At 46.8% G+C, this 21,551-nt stretch overlaps 1 protein-coding gene across 1 annotated transcript in view; it reads left to right on the top strand.

The window, feature by feature from the left end:
• The window catches only part of LOC122558519 (uncharacterized), a 141,488-nt gene that overhangs the window by 65,420 nt on the left and 54,517 nt on the right, over window positions 1-21,551 (top strand). The window contains exons 6-8 of the mRNA XM_087996007.1: window positions 8,116-8,226; window positions 9,145-9,187; window positions 9,282-9,400. Coding sequence (XP_087852133.1) covers window positions 8,116-8,226; window positions 9,145-9,187; window positions 9,282-9,400 — 273 coding nt within the window. The remainder of the gene's footprint in view (window positions 1-8,115; window positions 8,227-9,144; window positions 9,188-9,281; window positions 9,401-21,551) is intronic.

The following is a 21,551-nucleotide window of genomic DNA, read 5'->3' as shown; positions in this document are numbered from 1 at the left end:
AAACTCTGAGTACAATCCCAGAATCCTCAGTCGTGCATCACATGTTAAACCTACCATTCCAGGGATCATCCGTGTGAATCTCCGCTGGATATGCTCCAGTGCCAGTGTGTCCTTCCTGAGGTGTGGGGCCCAAAACTGGACACAGTACTCTAAATGGGCCTAAGTAGAGCTTTATAAAGTCTCAGAAGCACATCGCTACTTTTATATTCCAACCCTCTTGTGATAAATGACAACATTACATTTACATTCTTAATCACAGATGCAGCCTGCGAGTTAATCGTTAGAGAATCCTGGACCAGCACTTTCTACTTCGGCTTTGTGAATTTTCTCACTGTTTAGAAAATAGTCCATAGCTGCATTCTTTTTTCCAAAGTGCAAGACCTCACATTTGCACATGTTGAATTTCATCAGCCATTTCCTGGATTACTCACCTCAACTTTTTGCAGCCTCCCCACCTCCTCAGTACTAACTGCCTGTCCACCTAACTTCATATCATCGGCGAACTTTGCCAGAATGCTCCCAGGCCCGACATCCAGATCATTAATATACAAAGTGCACAGCAACGGCCCCAACACTGAACCCTGCAGCTTGTCACCAGCTACCATTCTGAAAAAGAACCTTTTATCTCAACTCTGTCTTCTGTCAGACAGCCAATCCTCAATCTATGCCAGTAGCTTACCTCTAACACCATAGGCCCTCACCTTACTCTGCAGCCTCCCGTGAGGCACCTTATCAAAGGCCTTTTAGAAGTCTAGATAGATAACATGCACTGGGTTTCCCTGATCTAACCTATTTGTTACATCTTCAAAGAATTCTAACAGATTTGTCAGGCATGGCCTCCCCTTACTAAATCCATGCTGACTTGTTCTAATCCAGTGTTGCACTTCCAAGAATTTAGAAATCTCATCCTTGACCATGGATTCTAGAATGTTATCGACAACCAAGGTTAGGCTAATTGGCCTATAATTTTCCATCTTTTGTCCTGATTCTTTCTTGAACAAGGGTGTTTCCAATCATCTGGGACTTTCCCTGACTCCAGTGGCTTTTGAAAGATCACAGTCAGCACCTCCGTTATTTCCTCAGCCATCTCCCTCAGAACTCTAGGATGTAGCCCATCGGAGCCAGAAGATTTATCTATTTTTAGACCTTTTAGCTTTTCTAGCACTTTCTCTTTTGTAATGGCTACCATACTCATCTTTGCCCCTTGACTCTCCCTAATTGTTAGGATATCAGTGTGAAGACTGACGCAAAGTATTTGTTAAGTTCTTCAGCTATTTCCTTATCTCCTATCATTAGCCTTCCTGTATCAATTTGGAGTGGCCCAATGTCTACTTTTGCCTCTCGTTTGTTTCTTAAGTATTGAAAGAAACTTTTGCTATCATTTCTCATATTACTGGCTAGCCGACCTTCATGTTTGATCTTCTCCTTCCTTATTTCTTTCTTTGTTATCCTCTGTTTTTGTAGTCTCCAAATCTTCTGATTTCCCAGTGCTCTTGGCATTTCATGGACTCTCTTTTTTCCTTTGCATTTCCTGACGTCCTTTGTCAGTCATGGCTGTCTAATTCCGACCCTCCTGGAAAACCTTTATTTTCTTTGAGATGAGCCTCTGTACTGTGTCCTCAATTACACCCAGAAACTCCAGCCATTGTTGCTCTACTGCCTTTCTCACGAGGGTCTGCTTGCAGTCGATTTCCGTCAGTTCCTCTCTCATGCCCCTGTAATTACTTTTATTTAACGGTAACACCATTACATCTAATTTTGCCTTCTCTCTTTCAAACTGCAGGCTGAACTCTACCATATTATGATCACTACCTCTTAAGTGTTCCGTTATTTTAAGATATTTTATGTCTGGCTCATTACATAGCATGAAGTGCAGAATAGCCTGCTTCCTTATGGGCTCCATCACACACTGTTCCAAAAAGCTATCCTGTAAGCATTCCATGAATTCCCTTTCTTTGGATCCACCGGCAACATTATTTACCCAGTCCACCTGGATATTGAAGTCCTCCATGGTCACCCTGACCTTTCCTTTCTGACATGCCAGATCTGTTTCCTGGTATATCTTGTGCCCCTGGTCCTGACCACTGTTAGGAGGTCTGTACATAACTCATGGGTGGCACGGTGGCACAGTGGTTAGCACTGCTGCCTCAGCGCCAGAGACCCGGGTTCAATTCCTGCCTCGGGCGACTGACTGTGTGGAGTTTGCACGTTCTCCCCATGTCTGCGTGGGTTTCCTCCGGGTGCTCCGGTTTCCTCCCACAGTCCAAAGATGTGCAGGTCAGGTGAATTGGCCATGCTAAATTGCCCGTAGTGTTAGGTAAGGGGTAAATGTAGGGGTATGGGTGGGTTGCGCTTCGGCAGGGCGGTGTGGACTTGTTGGGCCGAAGGGCCTGTTTCCACACTGTAAGTAATCTAATCTAATCTAATCTAATTATGTATTTTTTCCTTTGTGGTTCCTTAACTCCACCCTCGCAGACTCATCTGACCCTATTTCATTCAGTGCCATAGATTTAATTTCATTCTTAACTAACAAGGCAACCCTGCCCCCTCTGCCCACCTCCCTTTCTTTTCGATAAGTTGTAAATCCTTGGCTGTTTAACTGCCAGTCCTGAACCCCCTGCAACCATTTCTCTGTGATGCCTATCATATCATAATCATTCACGATGATTTGTGCCGTTAATTCATTTACTTTGTTACGAATACTATGAGCATTCAGGTAAAGTGTCTTAATGCTAACTTTCTTACCATTACTAGAGATATGGGAAATCATACGATGTCCTAAAGCATCCATTCTTTTTGCTGCATTCCTAGTCAGCTTCAATTAAACCCACCTGCACACATGCTCTCCTGCTGCTTATCTTTCCGTTTAACTCCATACTCCCTGTAGGTTTCGCTTTCCCTCCCCCCACTCCCCCTGCCCCCCCCCCCCCACCCCCCGACTCAGTTTAAAGTCCTACTGACCACCCTATTTCGCCTTTGCGCCAGAACACTAGTTTCAGATCGGTTCAAGTGGAGACCGACCCAATGGTACAGCTCCCCCCGGTTCCAAAACTGATGCTTATGCCCCATGAAATGGAATCCCTCTTTCCCACAGCAAGTCCTTAGCCATGTGTTTACTTCCTTAACTTTTTTATCCCTATGCCAATTGGTACGTGGCTCAGGCAGTAATCAGGAGATTATGACCCTTGAGGACCTGTACTTCAATTTCCTTCCTAGTGTGTGATAATCCCCAAACAGGTCCTTTACCCTAGCTTTGCCTGTGTTGTTAGTCCCAACATGAACCACATAATTGGAGCCTCCCCATCCTGCTCCAATATTCTTTCAAGTCGGTCGGAAATGTCCTGCACCCTGGCATCAGACAGGCAAAGTATTTAAAACGGTGAAGGGTTTTGATCGAGCAAAGAAATAGAATCTGTTTCCAAAAGCTGAAGGATGGTTCACCAGGGAGCACAGATTTAGAAAAAGGGGCAGAGGTGATATGAGGAGAAACAGTTTAATATAATCTGCAGCTCGCCTGTGAAATGTAATGGCTGATAGTGCAGTGGGTGCACATTCAGGATTAAATTTTAAAATGGAATGGAATAAATAATTGAAGGAGAAGGATTGCCAGAAGATGAGTCCGTGCTGTCTGATTCTATAAGGACAGAGCAAAGGAGGGGACCCTCAGTGGATTGCTCTCTGAAACACCAGGTACAGATTCGATGGACCAAATCACCACCTTCTGTGCTTTCAGTCGGGATTCGGGATTTTCAGCCTGAGGTTCCTTCTCCCCAGTTGCAGGGCTCTGTTTCTGGTTGGTGGGGTTCGAGCCTGGGAAAGGGGAAATCGGGCTCACAGCCTGCAGCCCTTCGAAAGCTGGCATAGGGTAAAGCTGTTCTGTAAGTGTGGAGTAGAGCTAGCGGAACATCTTCCTGGAGAAACTCAGCACGTCTGGCAGCATCTACGGAGAGAAAGCAGTGTTAATGTTTTGAGTCCACTGACCAACCTTCAGAACAGTCCTGAACAAGGGTCACTGGACAAATAGAAATATGGAAGCAATTACTCTACTTTCTCTCCACAGGTTTTGCCAGACCTGCTGAGTTTCCCCAGCACTTTCTGTTTTTGTTTCAGATCCTCAGTATCCACAGTTCTTTGTGTTATTTTGGATGAACAGCTTCCTTGTCTTGAGGGTCCCTTGTCTCTGAGTTGTACAGGAGCTGGTGCAGTTGGAGACCACGTCCTTGAGGGAATCAGAGATACCAGGCCACCTCCAGGTTACTGCTCCCAGACACAGCACTTGGAAATCCCCAGGTATTCCTGGTGGATCTTCTGGAATGTGTCTGGTTCGAGAGCCCGTGGGATCACTAACTGCTCGTTTTAGAATGTGCTGGCCTTGTTGGAAATGCTGCCTCAGTGTTTTGTTGGAATGAAATGCTTTAACAGGTTCTTGTTAATCTGATTGAGAAATTGTCACAAGCAAAGAATCATATTTTGTTATCATGATTAACTTTAATAATTCAAATCCCACATATTAAAAGCAACCAGTTAGTGTCACATCCTCCTGCCCATTGGCGACCCCTCAGTGACCTCTGGCCTGAAGGATTGATCCCAATTTCCACTGCACCGTTTATGAACTTGGTCTAATGGTGAAGTTCCCCAAGTGGGACAAAGTCCCTGATATTCATCCTATTCTGAATTTAATGCTACATGTTGTATCACCTCATCTGAGTACTTTCCCAAATGTTCCTGAGACCCAATGACCATCAGTAATACTGATGTAATGGCCTTGTTTGAAATCCTGCCGCAGGACAGGGTGACTGGGAACATATTGCAGTCAGAGCGAAGGGAAGATATGCAGATCAGGACATAATTCTCACCATGTGACAGACCCTCACAATATTCCTCCAACATTGATTGTTGTGGTGAGGAAATGAGGAGTGGTTAAGTGACCTGGGAGGTGTTTTTCATTGACAAGGTTTAGACCATAAGACCTTGGAGCAGAAATTAGGCCATTCAGCCCATTGTGTCTGCTCCGCTATTCAATCATTGCTGATAGGTTTCTCAAAGCCATTTCCCGCTTTCTCCCCATCACCCTTAATCCCTTTGATGGTCAAGAGCCTTTCTATCTTAGTCTTAAAGTTTGGGAGAAGATTTGTAGCTCGGGTGCTCGTTGTGGTTCTGTTCGCCGAGCTGGGAATTTGTCTTGCAAACGTTTCATCCCCTGTCTCGGTGACATCCTCAGTGCTTGGGAGCCTCCTGTGAAGCACTTCTGTGATGTTTCCTCCGTCATTTATAGTGGTTTGTACCTGCTGCTTCCGGTTGTCAGTTCCAGGACTTGTGCCTCATAACACACTTCACATTCAACAACCAGATATACGAACAACTCAACGGAACACCCATGGGCTCACCGATCTCTGGACTCATAGCAGAAGCAGTAATGCAAAAGTTAGAACAAACAGTCCTACCGCAAATTCAACCCAAACTCTGGGTCAGATACGTGGATGACACCTTTGTAATAATTAAAAACACAGAAATAGAGAACACACACCAGATCATCAACGCCACACTCACAGGAATCCGATTCACTAGAGAGGAAGAAAAGGACAACCAACTCCCATTTCTAGACGTGATGGTACAAAGAACACTGAACGGAGAATTCACCACAAAGGTACACAGGAAAGCTACACACACAGACCAAGTCCTACACTACGAAAGCAACCACCCCAACACACACAAACGAAGTTGCATCAAGACACTATTCAAAAGGGCCACTACACACTGCAGTACACCAGAACTGCAAAAAGAGGAAGAGGAACACCTATATACAAGATATTCGCCAAAAACGGATACCCCCGCAATTTCATCAACAGATGCCTAAGGGAAAGACGACGGAACGAGGACATGCCGCAACCCAAAGTACTAGCCACACTACCATACATCAGGAGCATTTCTGAACTGACAGCCAGACTACTGCGACCACTAGGACTCATAACGGCACACAAATCAACAGCCACTCTCAGACAACAACTCACCAGGACAAAGGACCCGATACCCAGCATGAGCAAAACCAATGTAGTGTACAAAATCCCATGCAAGGACTGCACAAAACACTACATAGTACAAACAGGAAGACAGCTAACGATTCGTATCCATGAACATCAACTAGCCACAAAACGACATGACCAGCTATCCTTAGTAGCCACACACGCAGATGACAAGCAACATGAATTCGACTGGGACAACACTACCATTATAGGGCAAGCCAAACAGAAAACAGCCAGGGAATTCCTAGAGGCATAGCACTCATCCACAGACTCTATCAACAAACACATCGACCTGGACCCAACTTACCGGCCACTATAGCGGACAGCTGAAACTGACAACCGGAAGCGGCAGGGACAGGCTACTATAAATGCCGGAGGAAACACCACAGAAGCGCTTCACAGGAGGCTCCCAAGCACTGAGGATGTCACCTAGACAGGGGACGAAACGTTTGCAACACAAATTCCCAGCTCGGCAAACAGAACCACAACAATATCTTAGTCTTAAATATACTCAATGACCTGGCCTCAACAGCCTTCTGGCAATGAATTCCATAGATTTCCCACTCTCTGGCTGAAGAAGCTTCTCCTTATCTCTGTTCGAAAAGGTCTTCCTTTTTCTCTAAGGCTGTGCCCTTGGTTCCGAGTCCCTCCTTCCGATGGAAACATCTTCCCAACATCCACTCTGTCCAGGCCTCTCAGTATTCTGTGTGTTTCAATTCGATCCCCCCTCATCCTTCCAAACTCCATTGAGTACAGACACAGAGTCCTCAAATGTTTCTCATATGTTAAGTTTTTAATTCCTGCGACCATTCTAATGAACCTCCCCTGGACACGTTCCAGGGACTTCCTGAGATATGGGGCTGAAAACTGTACACAAAACTCCAAATGTGGTCTGACCAGAGCCTTATAGAGCCTCAGAAATACATCCCTGATTTTGTATTCAAGTCCTCTCAAAATAAATGCCATCATTGCATATGCCTTCCTAACTTCTGACTCAACCTGCAAGTTCACCTTGAGAGAATCCCAAGTCTCTTTGCACTTCAGACTCCTGAATTTTCATCCCATTTAGAAAATAGGCCACGCCTGTATTCTTCCTCCTAAAGTGCATGACCTCACACTTTCCATCTGCCAATTCTTTGCCCACCATCCTAACCTGTCCAAATCCTTCTGCAGTCTCCCCACCTCCTCAATACTATCTGTCCCTCTACCTATCTTTGTACCATTCGCAAACTTAGCCAGAATGCCCTCAGTTCCTTCATCTAGATTGATAATGCATAAGATGAAAAGTTGTGGTCCCAACCCTGAGCCTTGTGGGACACCCTTGTCACCAGCTGCCATCCTGAGAAGGTTCCTTTCATCCCCACTCTCTGTTTCCTGCCAGACAGCCAAGCTTCTATCTTGCCAGCACCTGACCTCTGACACCATGGGCCCTTGTCTTACTCAGGAGCCTCCCATGTGGCACCTTGTCAAAGACCTTCTTTCTGTCCCCCTTGCTCGGATGTTGATGGGATCCTTGATGGAGTGTCACATTTATCTGGTGTTTCCCTGTAAATTTTCCTGACCGTGTCATACCGCATCAGTCACCATCAAGAGCTCTGGATTTTGGGAGGAGACTTTATGCTTAACAAGGTGAACAGTGAGAATGAGCCTAAATGAGCATCCAAGCATCAAAACCAGGGGGTGACTGGGCATCATCATCAGGAACAGGGTTTGTAGCCCACACCCCTTCACTCCCCAACACTGAGTGTCTCTGTATTTCTGTTTCTGTCCCTGTGTAAGGGGTCGCTCTGTCTCTCTGAACTCCCACTGGGGTGGACATCACTGATGTATGTTAATGTGTTAATGACCCATCCCCACAGTCTAGGGCATGGCGGGCAGAAAGCTTCATGGAGGGCCTGGAGTTATCATTCACACATTTCTGACAGCAAAGGGAGCTTCTGGGATTGCAGCCCCTAAGGTAACATTTGTTACAATGAGGAAGCCTCCTCTGCTCACCCTCACCACAGAAATGAAGATCATTGAAATGTTTCTGTGTGTTCTGTAAATCCTCAGTGAGTAGATGTTTAACCATCCATTCTGTGTGTTGTTACAGGGCCAGGAGAGGGACCCTGTCTCACCCGATGTTACAGTCCAAGTGGGGGATTCAATGATTGATGATCTCACCAGCCCTCTGACAGTTACATTTCAGGACATGCCTTTCCAGGTGAGATAAACCTCCACAATATCATCGAGCTGAGCCTGTGAGCAGCCCGGTCTGACTGGATTGTGCAGCACAGTCTGGACCATCTCCAGTGTTGATGAACAAGTTAAACTGAATGACCCCGAAATTCTATAGTCCTCAGGCTGTGAATGGAGTCCAAAACATCCAAACCCCATCCCCTTTACAGCCCGAGAGACTCTGGGGGTGAAACCTGTTCGTGGAGCATCACCTCGAACAGAGCTACACAATCTCACCTCAATTCCCTGACAGTGACAGCCACGTCCTGTCTGTCCCCAGGGAATTTGGATAAGTCTTTACTTGAATCTCCTCAAGACTATTGAATTTTGAAGGGCTCTCTCACTGGGAGGGCAGTGGACCATGGGTAACTGATATAACTGACAGCATCAGGGAGCTGCAATGCTCACAGTGGTCCTGGAGTAGGGCAGACACTCTTTCAGAGGGATCACTGTCCAACCTGAGGCTCCTTACAGGACTTTGTATCGTTCTCACCACTGAAGAGAGAGGCATTTGTGAGTGCCCCTATTTTAAGGTGATGCTCGATCTCTCCCGTGTCCAGCAGCGTTCTCCTCTCCCAATGAGGCTGCTGTCTGGGCACTGCTTCAGACCCTCCCACTGGGCCCTGTACTTCCTGGTAAAGTTAAAGATGGTGAATGGGGAGGTGACCAATTAGGAATCTGCTTTGTGTAACGTTGCTTTGGTGGGAACACTGAGGTCATGCCCAGGCTCTGGAAAATTTAACCCAATAATTTCCCAGTTGGCATCACATTTCCTCCTCCTTCCCTGCCTTACCCTGTTAGACAGGCGAGAGAGAAATGTCTCAATGTGTTTGTATCGACACAGCTGCTTCAACTGTGTTATTGTTGGTGAAGCTAATGTTCTGGTTTATCATTTCCATTTTAGTCCGATTCTCCACCATGCAGCGCCCGGGACTCTGGTGGGAATGGTAAGTGAAGATTGTTTTAAAATGCTGACATCACTCAATACTGGAATGTGTAAATGGGGGAATGATTCTCATGATTAATAATTCTCCAATACAGGCACCTTCGATCCGAATGGATGTAACACCCCCATGAGCGGACCGGGGAACAGAGTGGATACGATCACTTGCAGATGTGACCGTCTGGGTTTCTTCTTTGTACTAACACTGGACTCGAAGGTATGAATCATGCTCATCTCCACACTGTAAATAAACACCATATAAGGTTCAATTGGCCTGGAAAGTGAGACTGTTGTCACATTCTTACTGCAGTACAATACAGCTCTGCCCAAGTCTTGAACATGCCTCTGCAAAATATTCTGTAGCTCTCCCACCCCAGTCTCTGTTTATTTTTAATCTGTTTAAAAACCAGCAATGTAACAATATTTCAGCCTCTCAGTTCAGATGAACCTCCTGCTTGAAATCCCGTTCTGACTTTGATATCAAGCCCATACATTGATTTTCAATGGGCCTCCCAACTCTGCTGCAGTGTCTGAGCTCCCGCTAGTGCAGACAAACCAGGGAAATCAGTCATTTGTTTTCATTCTCTCCCAGGATGCAGGTGTTGCTGGATGGGCCAACAATAGTTCCCTGTCCCTCATTGCTCTGGAGAAGCTGGTTGTGTGCTGCCTACCTGAACCTCTGTAATCCTTGGAGATGCACCATCATGCAGAGAGGAAGGGATTGCCCTGATTTTTACCCAGAGATTGTGAGCGAAGGGTGATGTGTTTCCAGGTCGGGTAGTGTATGTCCTGATCAGCAACTTGTGGCTGGTGTTGTTTCCATGAACCTGCTGGCCATGTGGTCAATGCAGCAGGTTTGAAAGGGACTTGTAAAGGAGCTTTGCTGAGGAGCTGCACTGAATGTGAGATGTGGTACTCACTGCTGCCCCTGTCAGCCAGTGGTGAAAGGAAGGAATGGTAAAGGTGGTGGATGGAGTGCCACTCAAGTGGGGTCCTTTATCCTGGGTGCTGTCAACCTTCCTGAATGTTCTTGCAGCTATACTTATCCAGGTGTGATGTAAGGTTCGTGATTTTTACAAATGTTAATATCATTTTAAGAGTTTAGAGTTCAAACTGGTGGCATCGGGGTGTTGGTTAACTGTCACGGGTGTTTACAAAATCGTCAAAGAGTCTGGAAGAGGGACCAAATGCAGCAGGTGTCAGAGAGCAGGTCCCTGCAAACCCCCTGCTGTGTGAATGGAGGGTTGTTGATATGATGGGGTTTATGACACGGGGAATAAATATTGAAAATCATTAACTTGCTTCATGATCAAGGATTGATTTTTGAACAGTTTAGGAGGAGACGACTGGAGTAAGAAGGGAATATATTTTCTCATCTAAAAAGACAAAACGTTCAAGGAAAGCATAGCCATCTTGGTGTAGGAGATTAACTTGTGAAACTTCCAGACCAGGAGTCTTTGATTCGAAATATGCAGATGATTAAAAGACTGAGAAAGAGTAAGCTTTCAGTGACATGAGTGTTCATGTCCGAGGCTTGACATCGCACTGTTAAAAAAAACTGGAAGCAGCAGTTAAGTTGAATTTAAAGATTTGACATCGAAGGGTAATTTCTCTGGATTTGAATCACCATAAAATGCTAATGTCAAGGATTAGATGAGAGTTTGATATGCTGTGTTTTAACATATGTCAATCTATGGTGGCACAGTGGCTCAGTGGTTAGCACTGCTGCCTCATTGCACCAGGGTTCCACATTCAATTCCAGTCTGTGTGGAGTTTGCACATTCTCCCCGTGTCTGCGTGGGTTTCCTCCAGGTGCTCTGGTTTCCTCCCACAGTCCAAAGATGTGCAGGTGAGGTGAATTGGCCATGCTAAATTGCCCATAATGTTCGGTTCAGAGGGAAATGGGTGTGAGTGGGTGACTCTTCGGAGGGTCGGTGTGGACTTGTTGGGCCGAAGGGCCTGTTTTAACACTGTAGGTAATCTCATCTATATTCTTTATTTAGACAGCTTTTTTGTTATTTTGTCCAGGAAGCTTCTGTTTTATTGCTGAAGAGAACTGCAGCCTTGTGTATCTGTGGTTCGGTAAATGAGCCTCACTTTAAAAATAAATATGATTTATACAATCCAGATTTCATTCTGCGACCTTAACTGTCAAGAGTGTGGTGCTGGAAATGCACAGCAGGTCAGGCAGCATCCGAGGAGCAGGAGAATCGCCATGCATAAGCCCTTCATCAGGAATGAGGCTTGTGGGCTGCGGGGGAGCTGAGACATAAATGGGGGGGAGGGAGTAGGGCTGGGGGGAAGGTAGCTGGGAATGTAATAGGTAGGTGGAGGTGGGGGAGAAGGTGATAGGTCGTAGGGGAGGGTGGAGCAGATGGGGGGAAGGATGATGGACAGGTCAAGATGGCGGTGTCGAGTTGGAGGTTTGGGACTGGGTTAAGGTGCGGGGAGGGGAAATGAGGAAACTGATGATATCCACATTGATCCCGTGTGGTTGCAGGGTCCCAAGGCGGAAAATGAGGCATTCTTCCTCCAGGCATCGGGTGGTTAGGTTTTGGCGATGGAGGAGGCCCAGGACCTGCATGTCCTTGATGGAGTGGGAGGAGGAGTTAAAGGGTTCAGCCACGGTGCGGTGGGGTTGGTGGGTGCGACTGTCCCAGAGATATTCTCTGAACTGATCCGCAAATTGACATCCTGTCTCCCTGATGTAGAGCAGACCACATCGGGTGCAACGTATACAATAGATGATGTATGGGAAAGTATAGGCAAATATCTGTCAGATGTGGAAGGATCCTTTGGATTTTGGACAGAGGTGAGGGGGGAGGTGTGGGCACAGGTTTTGCAATCCCTGTGTTGGCAGGGGAAGGTGCCGGGAGTAGGGTGTGGTCTGGTGGGGGTGGCATGGATCTGACAAGGGAGTTGCAGAGGGAATGGCCTCTGCAGACCGCTGATAAGCGTGGGGAGGGAAATATATTCTTCGTGGTGGTGTCTGTTTGGAGGTGACAGAAATGGCGGAGGATGATGCAATGTATGCGGGGGTTGGTGGGGTGGAAGGTGAGGACCCGGGGGGTTCTGTCCTTGTTGTTGTTGGAGGGGTGGGATTCAAGGACGGAGGTACAGGAAGAGGAGGAGATGTGCTGGAGGGCAGCATCGACCACATGGGAGGGGAAATTCCGATCGTGGAAGAAGGAGGCCATCTGGGACTTTCTGAGGTAGAATTGGCCATCCTGGGAACAAATGAGGTGGAGGCGGAGGAATTGGGAATAAGGGATGCCGTTTTTACAGGTGGTAGGGTGGGAGGAGTGTAGTCCAGGTAGCTGTGGGAGTCCGTGGCTTGGAAGATGTCCATGGTTCGTCGGTTGTCAGAGATGGAGATGGAAGAGTCCAGGAAGGGGAGGGAGGTGTCCAAGATGGTCCAGGTGTACTTGAGGTTGGGGTGAAAGCTGTTAGTGAAGTTGATGAACTGTTCAACCTGCTCCTGGGAGCACGAGGTAGCACCGATACAGTCATTGATGTAGCGGAGGAACAGGTGGGAGGTGGTGCTGGTGTAGCTGCAGAAGATAGACTGCTCCAGGTATCCAACAAAGAGGCAGGCATAGCTGGGTCCCATGCGGGTGTCCATGGTTACCCATTTGTTTTGGAGGAATTGGGTGGATTGGAAGGAGAAGTTGTTAAGGGTGAGGACCAGTTCAGCTGAAGGTGTCAGTGGAAGGGTACTGGTTGGGACGGCGTGAGAGGAAGAAATGGAAGGCTTGGAGACCTTCGTTGTGGGGGATCGATGTGTACAGGGACTGGATGTCCACGGTGAAGATGAGGTGTTGGGGGCCAGGGAAATGAAAATCTTGGGGGTGGTGAAGAGCATGGGTGGTGTCCCAAACATAGGTGGGGAGTTCCTGGACTAAGGGGGACAGGATGGTGTGAAGGTAGGCAGGGATCAGTTCAGTGGGACAAGAGCAGGCTGAGACAGTGGGAAGTCAGGTTTGTGAATCTTTAGTAGAAGGTCTCTGGGACATCTGCATCAACCAACCACACTGGCCCATGGCCGAACACTTCAACTCCTCTTCCACTCCACCAAGGACATGCAGGTCCTGGGCCTCCTCCATCACCAAATGCTAACCACCTGACACCTGAAGGAAGAACTCCTCATTTTCCGCCTTGAGACCCTGCAACCACACGGGATCAATGTGGATTTCACCAGTTTTCTCATTTCCCCTCCCCCCCTCCCCCACCTTATGCCAGTCCCAAGCCTCTAACACAACGCCACCCTCTTGACCTGTCCATTATCTTTCCCATCTATCCACTCCACTCTCCTCTCTGATCTATCACCTTCTTCCCCACCTTCATCTACCTGTTGCATTCTCAGCTATCTTCCCCTTCCCCCCCCCACCCCAGTCCGAACCCCCTCCCATTTATCTCTCAGCTCCCCAGCCCACAAGCCTCATTCCTGATGAAGGGCTTATGTCCAAAACATCAGTTCTCCTGCTCCTCGGATGCTGCCTGACCTGCTGTGCAGTCCTCACTTTCTCCTCCCTAGGATCTGAACTGTCCGGGGATAATATCAGCTGGCATCATAACAAAGACAACTGGAGAGTATCCCATCAGAGTCCTGAGTTATGTGACGTAGGCAGGCGTACGGATGCAGGGATGAGTTACTCACAACCCAATTCCCAGCGGTTGGCCTGCTGATTGGCCACTGTATTTATATCGCTGATATAGCTGGGCAGTGGTAAGCTCATAACATTAAAAGTGGGGAAGTCAACAATGATAATGCTATTGAATGTCAGGGGGAGATGGTTATATTCCCTCTTGTTGGAGATGACCACTGTCTGGTAGTTGGGAATGAAGGTTACTTTCCACTTAGTAGCTGAAGCTGCATGTTGTCCAGATCTTGCTGCATATTCACATGGACTGCTTCAGTAGCTCAGGCATAGTCCTGAGAGTGAACATCCTCACTTCTGGCCTTATGATGGAGGGATTGTTGTGTAAGAAGCAGCTTATTCAGGTTAGGCCTAGGATACTCCCCTGTGGAAGTCCTGCCGAATATTCTGGACTGAGATAATTGATCTCCACTAACCACAACCATCTTCCTTTGTAAAAAAGCAAATTACTGTGGATGCTGGAATCTGAACCAAAAGAGAAAATGCTGGAAAATCTCAGCAGATCTGGCAGCATCTGTAAAGAGAGAAAAGAGCTGATGTTTCAAGTTTAACTGACCCTTGTCAAAGCTAAAAACAAGGGAGAAGTAGGGAGTTATTTATACCAGGCTGAGAGAAGGTGAGTCATGGCTTCAGAAACAAAGGTAGCAATAAAGAGGTGATAATGATCTACCCTGTGGCTTGCCACTTCAGCACCCAATCCTGCCCCCATACCCACATGTCTGTCCTGGGCCTGCTGCAAGGTTCCAGTGAAGCTCAAGGGAACAGGAGATTCGACGTTTCGGGCACAGGCCCTTCCTCAGGAATGAGCAGAGAGTGTTCAGCAGGAGAAGATAAAAGGTAGGGAGGAGGGACTTGGAGGAGGGGCGTTGGAAATGTGATAGGTACCCTTGTGCCCTTGTCAGATCCACACCCCCCACCGACCCAACCTCCACTCCCGGCACCTTCCCTTGCAACCGCAGGAGGTGCAACACTTGTGCCCACACCTCCCCCCTCACTTCTCTCCAAGGCCCCAAAGGAAACTTCCATATCCGCCACAGATTCACCTGCACCTCCACCCACATCATCTACTGCATCCGCTGCAGCCGGTGTGGCCTCCTCTATATTGGGGAGACAGGCCGCCTACTTGCGGAGCGATTCAGAGAGCACCTCTGGGCCACCCGGACGAACCAACCCAACCAACCTGTAGCACAGCATTTCAACTCCCCCTCCCACTCCACCGAGGATATGCAGGTCATTGGACTCATCCACCGCCAAACCACAACAACCCGACGGTCGGAGGAGGAGCGTCTTATCTTCCGACTGGGAACCCTCCAACCGCAGGGGATGAACTTGGACTTCACCAGTTTCTTCATCCCCCCCTCCCCCCACCTTGTCTCAGCCGGATCCCTCCAGCCCGGCACCGCCTTCCTGACCTGCAGTCTTCTTCTTGACCTCTCCGCCTCCATCCTACTCCGACCTATCACCCTCACCTTGACCTCTTTCCACCTATCACATTTCCAACGCCCCTCCTCCAAGTCCCTCCTCCCTACCTTTTATCTTCTCCTGCTGAACACTCTCTGCTCATTCCTGAGGAAGGGCCTGTGCCCGAAACGTCGAATCTCCTGTTCCCTGGATGCTGCCTGACCTGCTGTGCTGTTCCAGCAATAAAGTTTCAACTTTGATCTCCAGCATCTGCAGACCCCACTTTCTCCTCCAGTGAAGCTCAACACAAACTGGAGGAACAGCATCTCACCTTCCGACTGGGCCCGTTACAGCCTGCTGGTCTCAACATTGAAGTCAACAACTTCAGATGATTATCCCATCTCGACCCCTCTGTTTTCATTCTGCTCCGCAATTTTATTTCATTTATTTTATTTACCTTGCTTTATATTTTTTTCACTGTTCTGTACCTCTTATTTTTTGATTGTCTCTCTTTCTCTCGCTCCCCACTCTCCCATTACCTTTTTCCTCTCCTCTTCCCCCTTTGCTAACCTTCTCCTCTGTTTTCCATTTTGCCTCTGCTTCACCCATCCCCCACATATTTTGTCACATAGCACTGGCTTCAGCCCTTCCTGAAGAAGGGCTAATGCCCGAAACGTCGATTCTCCTGTTCCTTGGATGCTGCCTGACCTGCTGCGCTTCTCCAGCAACACATTTCCATCTCTGATCTCCAGCATCTGCAGACCTCATGTTCTCTTCAGCCTTGGTCACTTACAGCTCCTAATCTCCCTATAATCTCTCTATGCACTGTCATTATCACCTCTTTATTGCTGCCTTTGTTTCTGGAGCCATGGCTCACCTTCTCTCAGGAGAAAGTGAGGACTGCAGATGCTGGAGATCAGAGCTGAAAATGTGTTGCTGGAAATGCGCAGCAGGTCAGGCAGCATCCAAGGAACAGGAGAATCAACATTTTGGGCATAAGCCCATCTTCAGGAATGAGGAAAGTGTGTCCAGCAGGCTAAGATAAAAGGTAGGGAGGAGGGACTTGGGGGAGGGGCATTGGAAATGCGATAGGTGGAGGGAGGTCAAGGTGAGGGTGATAGGCCGGAGTGGGGTGGGGGCGGAAAGGTCAGGCAATACGACGGTTGGAGGAAGAGCGCCTCATCTTCCGCCTGGGAACCCTCCAACCACAAGGGATGAACTCGGATTTCTCCAGTTTCCTCATTTCCTCTCCCCCTCACCTTGTCTCAGTCAAATCCCTCGAACTCAGCACCGCCTTCCTAATCTGCAATCTTCTTCCTGACCTCTCCCCCCCCTCACCTCACTCCGGCCTATCACCCTCACCTTGACTTCCCTCCACGTATCGCATTTCCAACGCCCCTCCCCCAAGTCCCTCCTCCCTACCTTTTATCTTAGCCTGCTGGACACACTTTCCTCATTCCTGAAGATGGGCTTATGCCCGAAACGTCGATTCTCCTGTTCCTTGGATGCTGCCTGACCTGCTGCCCTTTTCCAGCAACACATTTTCAGCTCACCTTCTCTCAGCCTCGTATAAATACCTCCCTATTGCTCCCTATTTTTTAGCTTTGACAAAGGGTCAGATAGACTCGAAATGTCAGCTCCTTTCTCTCCTTATAGATGCTGCCAGACATGCTGAGATTTTCCAGTATTTTCTCTTTTGGTTCCATCTTCCTTTGTGTTTGGGATGGCTCTAACCAGCGGAGAGTTTTTTTCCCTGATTCCCAGTGATTCAGGTTTTCCTGAGGCTCCATGATGCCCACCCATGGGTAAATACTGCCTTGGTGTCAAGGGCAGCTCTTTGTAAACAGTTGGACCAAACCTATAATCATATCAGGAGCTGGGGATGCTGTGGTACCCAAACTCAGTTAGCAACGTATTGCTGAAAATGCCATTTGAGAGCCCTATTAACCAGGCCTGCTATGGTTATCAACAATAGACAGCTTGAGCTGTAATTGATCGGGTTGGTTCAGTCCTGGTTACTGTCGATGAGATATTCCAAGCTGCTTTGTAAATGGCAGCGCTGTACCTTGGTCAGGGGTGTGGTTACCGCTGGATAACTTGGTCACACAGCTTGGTCAGGGGTGTGGTTACCACTGGATAACTTAACCTTTGTGTCCAGGTTAGTGTCCAGGACCTTCAATTCCTCCTTGATATGACATGGAGTGAATCCACTTACCCACAGACTGGCATCTCCAGTGCAGGGAATGTCAGGTGGAGGCCAAGATGGAGTTTCCACTCAGCAGTTTGAGCTGAAAATGATGACAATGCTTCAGTCTTGTCCTTTTCCCTGATGTTCTGAGCTCCCTCCTCATTGAGGTGGGGGATATTTGTGGAGCCTGCTACTCCAGAGAATTGTCTAATTGTCCACCTCCATTCAGCATCAGGACTGCAGGGCTGAGATTTGACCCATTGGTTGTGGGATTGCTTAGCTCTGTCTATTGCAGGCTGCTTACACTATTTAACATGCAAGTAGTCCTGTGTTGTCGGATCACCAGGTTGGCCCCCCATTTTCAGTGATGCTCATGTTCTGTTGATTCACCCTTTTTCCTGGGACCATGCTCTGGATTCTGGGAAGTGTATTCTAGCACAACGTAAGCTTTCCCAAGGTTAGTCTGAGATCCAAGCTTGCTCAGCTGCACCAAGCAAACACTACCATGGGATTATATGATCTCACTGTATACTGCCCTGAGCTATTAATGTCTCACAGGCTTCTTCACAGCCACACCATGGCTCTCAGTACTTTTGCTAAATCTTAACTGTGTAACTGCTTGGTATCTACTAACAGCCTTACTCTGCCTGAAGGCAATTCTACGCTCTGGCCTCCTCTCAGTTACAACTCCTGGCTCCCAGAACTTTCCTTAACCCTGACTAACTGCAGCTGTCAAATCGCTCCTGGGACTTCTCCCTGATCCCTAGTTCCAGGCCCCTCTCTGTAACTTCAGTCAGTTCCTACATGGAGCTTGTTTCTGACTCTGTTTCTCTCTCTCTGCCATTGCTTTACTGACTGAAACTGACTGCAACTCTTCAGCTGCTGTTCAGTTTCCTTTGAGTTGTTTTGCATGATTTATCAAAACCCCTCAACAAGCCCCATCCTTATTCCTCGGTAGGATTGGAACCATTGGAACAGGCAAAGGTAGCAACACTCGCAGAGCATGAAGATCAGCTTAATTTTCACACTTCCAAATGCAGTAACAAGTAGCAGGATTTAAACACCGTAGCATTTCAAGGTACCAGCACTGTTTTAATAATCTTCCTTTAAAGCTGCACTGAATATTTGAGTTAAGGACACAGACACATCATCCATCCATTCATGCACTGGAGATCTACCTTAACCTCTAACCTTATTCTTCAAACTTAAATACAATAGACTTTTATTTTTAGTCACTGAGGTAAAAATGATATCTCTGTGTTCCAACAATACACCTCTATTCCAAATAATATCCCTTTTAGCTGGTTTGAGAAAGTTATTGAGATTTTGTGTTGAAATGTTTTGGATTCCTGTTGGCTTTGACCTTTGAAGACTTTGAGATCTGTCACCTTCTCCTGATCCCCTTTTGAATGTGCTTCATTGGAATCTTTCTCAGCGATGTCAATAGTTCCCTTCTTCTGTTTCTCTTTCTAATATTTTCAGTCTTTTGGGAAATTTATGAACCACATCCTTCCCATCCTCTGGCCTTTTGCTTTTCCTCTTCTCTATCGGTAGAAATTCCATGGCTCCATGACGGTGGCTGTGGGAAGCTGGGTTCCTGACTGACAACCAACTTCAAACTCATCTCCCTGAATCACTTCCTTTGGAACAGAATTGGCTGCATTGTGTGGGTCTATATTAGTTTATTCAATCAGCGTGAAGGGACTTTTGGTTCCTTTACTCAGATCATGTTCTAGTTTCTCTGAGATACATAGCACAGCCTTTTGTAACCAATCATTTTCTTCCCTGTGAAGTTTTAAAAATGGGAACTTAATTTTCACTTCTTTCATAATTTCCTCTGACTTTTGTTTTCTCTCTCAGTTCATAATTCATTCTCAAATTTGTTGACTTTTTTAATTCAACCGCACAACTACTCTGGTCAGTTTAGTTGCCTCTGTTTCAGAGTTGTCGAAAAAAACCCAGCTACAAGTTTCACCATTTCACACGATAATTCCACACATTATGGAACTATTCCTCCCTATGTGTCTGATTGCTTCTCAGCCCATTCCTTAAAAGTCTCTTTATCTGTTCAAAAATCTGGTTCATTTTTTTCACACTGAACATCTCATCGTTCCTATTCTCCAGTCTGCGTCAGCATTTTGTCTGTCTTCGTTTTTAATTCTGCACTGAGCCAACTATTCTGAGGCATCAGAAATTCCTTCTCCTGTTCAAAGTATTTGTCACCTCACAGAGACTTTTGATATTTGATGTTCTAAACTGAATCTTTATTGAATTTGCTTCCACGTGTTTATCATTGAGACATTTTAAGTTCTCACTCAAGTATTTTCGTTCCTGTGACCGATGCTGAAGTGTTCTCACCTGTTTGCATTTTTCTTCAGTAAATTCATCATTTGAGCGTGGAAGTTGGTTCTCCACATTACTCAGTTTTTCCTTAAAGTCTGATTATCAGCAAAAGGCTTCTTGGGTTTGGCCGCAGTCATTGTGGAGTTTGGGCAAGATCAGCATGATCAGGATCTGCAGCAACACACTCCTTGCTCTGTGACTGTCTATGCTGGACAACTCACTATCCAATATCATTTCTTCCCCCTTCAATAAGTAAACCAGGAATAATTTACACAATTTAATTCCACTTCCTAGCCACTTTGTAAGTTAACTTTGTGCAAGTAAATAGATTCATAAATCTTTATTAATACTTTTTATTTGTCAAATAATCTGCAACATAAATCACAACATCAGCCACCATCAAAGACTGACGTGCCCAGAGTGTGTCAAAACATTAATTAATTTTCTCAAGCAGGAGAAAGAGGATCATTCTTGCTGAGAGATAAAACACCAGTAACCCCCCATAACATGACAGTTATGCCGTTTAGCAGTGGTCAGCTTCAGGAACAATTCCTTTAAATGTTCTAAGACACATTCTGTGGAAAGTTCTGGGAGAACATGCTGCTTGTCTATTACCCCTGGTTTATAGGTCCATTTCCAGCAATCAGTGCAATGCGGTTGCTATGGAAACATAAGCTTTCAGACTTCACTCCCACTCTCAGCATCTCTCATTTTGACTTGAGGAGGGTATTCTTTTGGGTGGAAATTTCTGCTCCATTGAGTGGCATGAGAAAAGGTAAGAAAACTGGAAAATATAGGGAGAATGGGAAAATCTGATTCTCGATAATATTTCCAGCTTTCCCTGGAGTTTACATAATGCATTTTCAATCTCTCAATCAGCAGTCACCACCTTATTTAAAATGCAGTTACATCTCATTATTCGACAGACTCATGTCATTTGTAAGCAGCTTCCAGTTCTCCTCTCTGTCCCTGAGAAACCAGATCACACCAATTTCTGACATGAAAGTCACCGCGGTTACCTGGCAACAATAGCTTGTTATCTCCTTCTCTGTGCCTTTGGGCAGGTCCATCTGACCATCATTTCATTGCCTGCTCCATGGACACTGTCCTCTTCCATTATGCAGTTTGCATCAACTGCCTCCTTGTCATGTCAGTTGCAAACTGAGTAACCTCACTGGGTTTGCCATTTCTGTGTCACTTTTCCAACCTGTTACTGGAAGACAGCACTGCCACGTTCTCACTCTGAACTGTAAGTGTGCAAAGGCATGGTCTGTGATGTTCAGGGTGACCTTTTTTAGATGGGGGTTTTATCACAGCGGGTATGTGCCTGAATTTCACTCCCCTAATCTAGAAATAGCACTGTGGTTCTGTGGCATATTTTCGGATAAGGTTACATTGCTCCGAGCTCTGTATTAAGGCATATGATCATAAAACATAGGAGTGGAAGCAAGGCCATTCGGCCCATCAAGTCCTCTCCACCATTTAATCATGGCTGATGGGCGTTTCAATTCCACCTACCCGCACTCTCCCCGTAGCCCTTAATTCCCTGTGAGATCAAGAATTTATCAATCTCTGCCTTGAAGCCACCCAACGTCCCGGCCTCCACTGCACTCTGTGGCAATGAATTCCACAGGCCTGCCACACTCTGGCTGAAGAAATGTCTCCTCATTTCTGTTCTAAATAGACCCCCTCTAATTTTAAGACTCTGCCCACGGGTCCTAGTCTCCCCGCCTCTCAGATACAACTTCCCAGCTTCCACCCTTTCTAAACCATGTATT

Source organism: Chiloscyllium plagiosum, unplaced genomic scaffold (assembly GCF_037043375.1).
Source record: "Chiloscyllium plagiosum isolate Xiang-an unplaced genomic scaffold, Cpla_swu_hap1 HiC_scaffold_17, whole genome shotgun sequence".
NCBI classification, from domain to species: Eukaryota; Metazoa; Chordata; class Chondrichthyes; order Orectolobiformes; family Hemiscylliidae; genus Chiloscyllium; species Chiloscyllium plagiosum.
The sequence above is the reverse complement of the archived record's forward strand: the minus strand, read 5'-3'. Positions and strand labels throughout refer to the sequence as shown.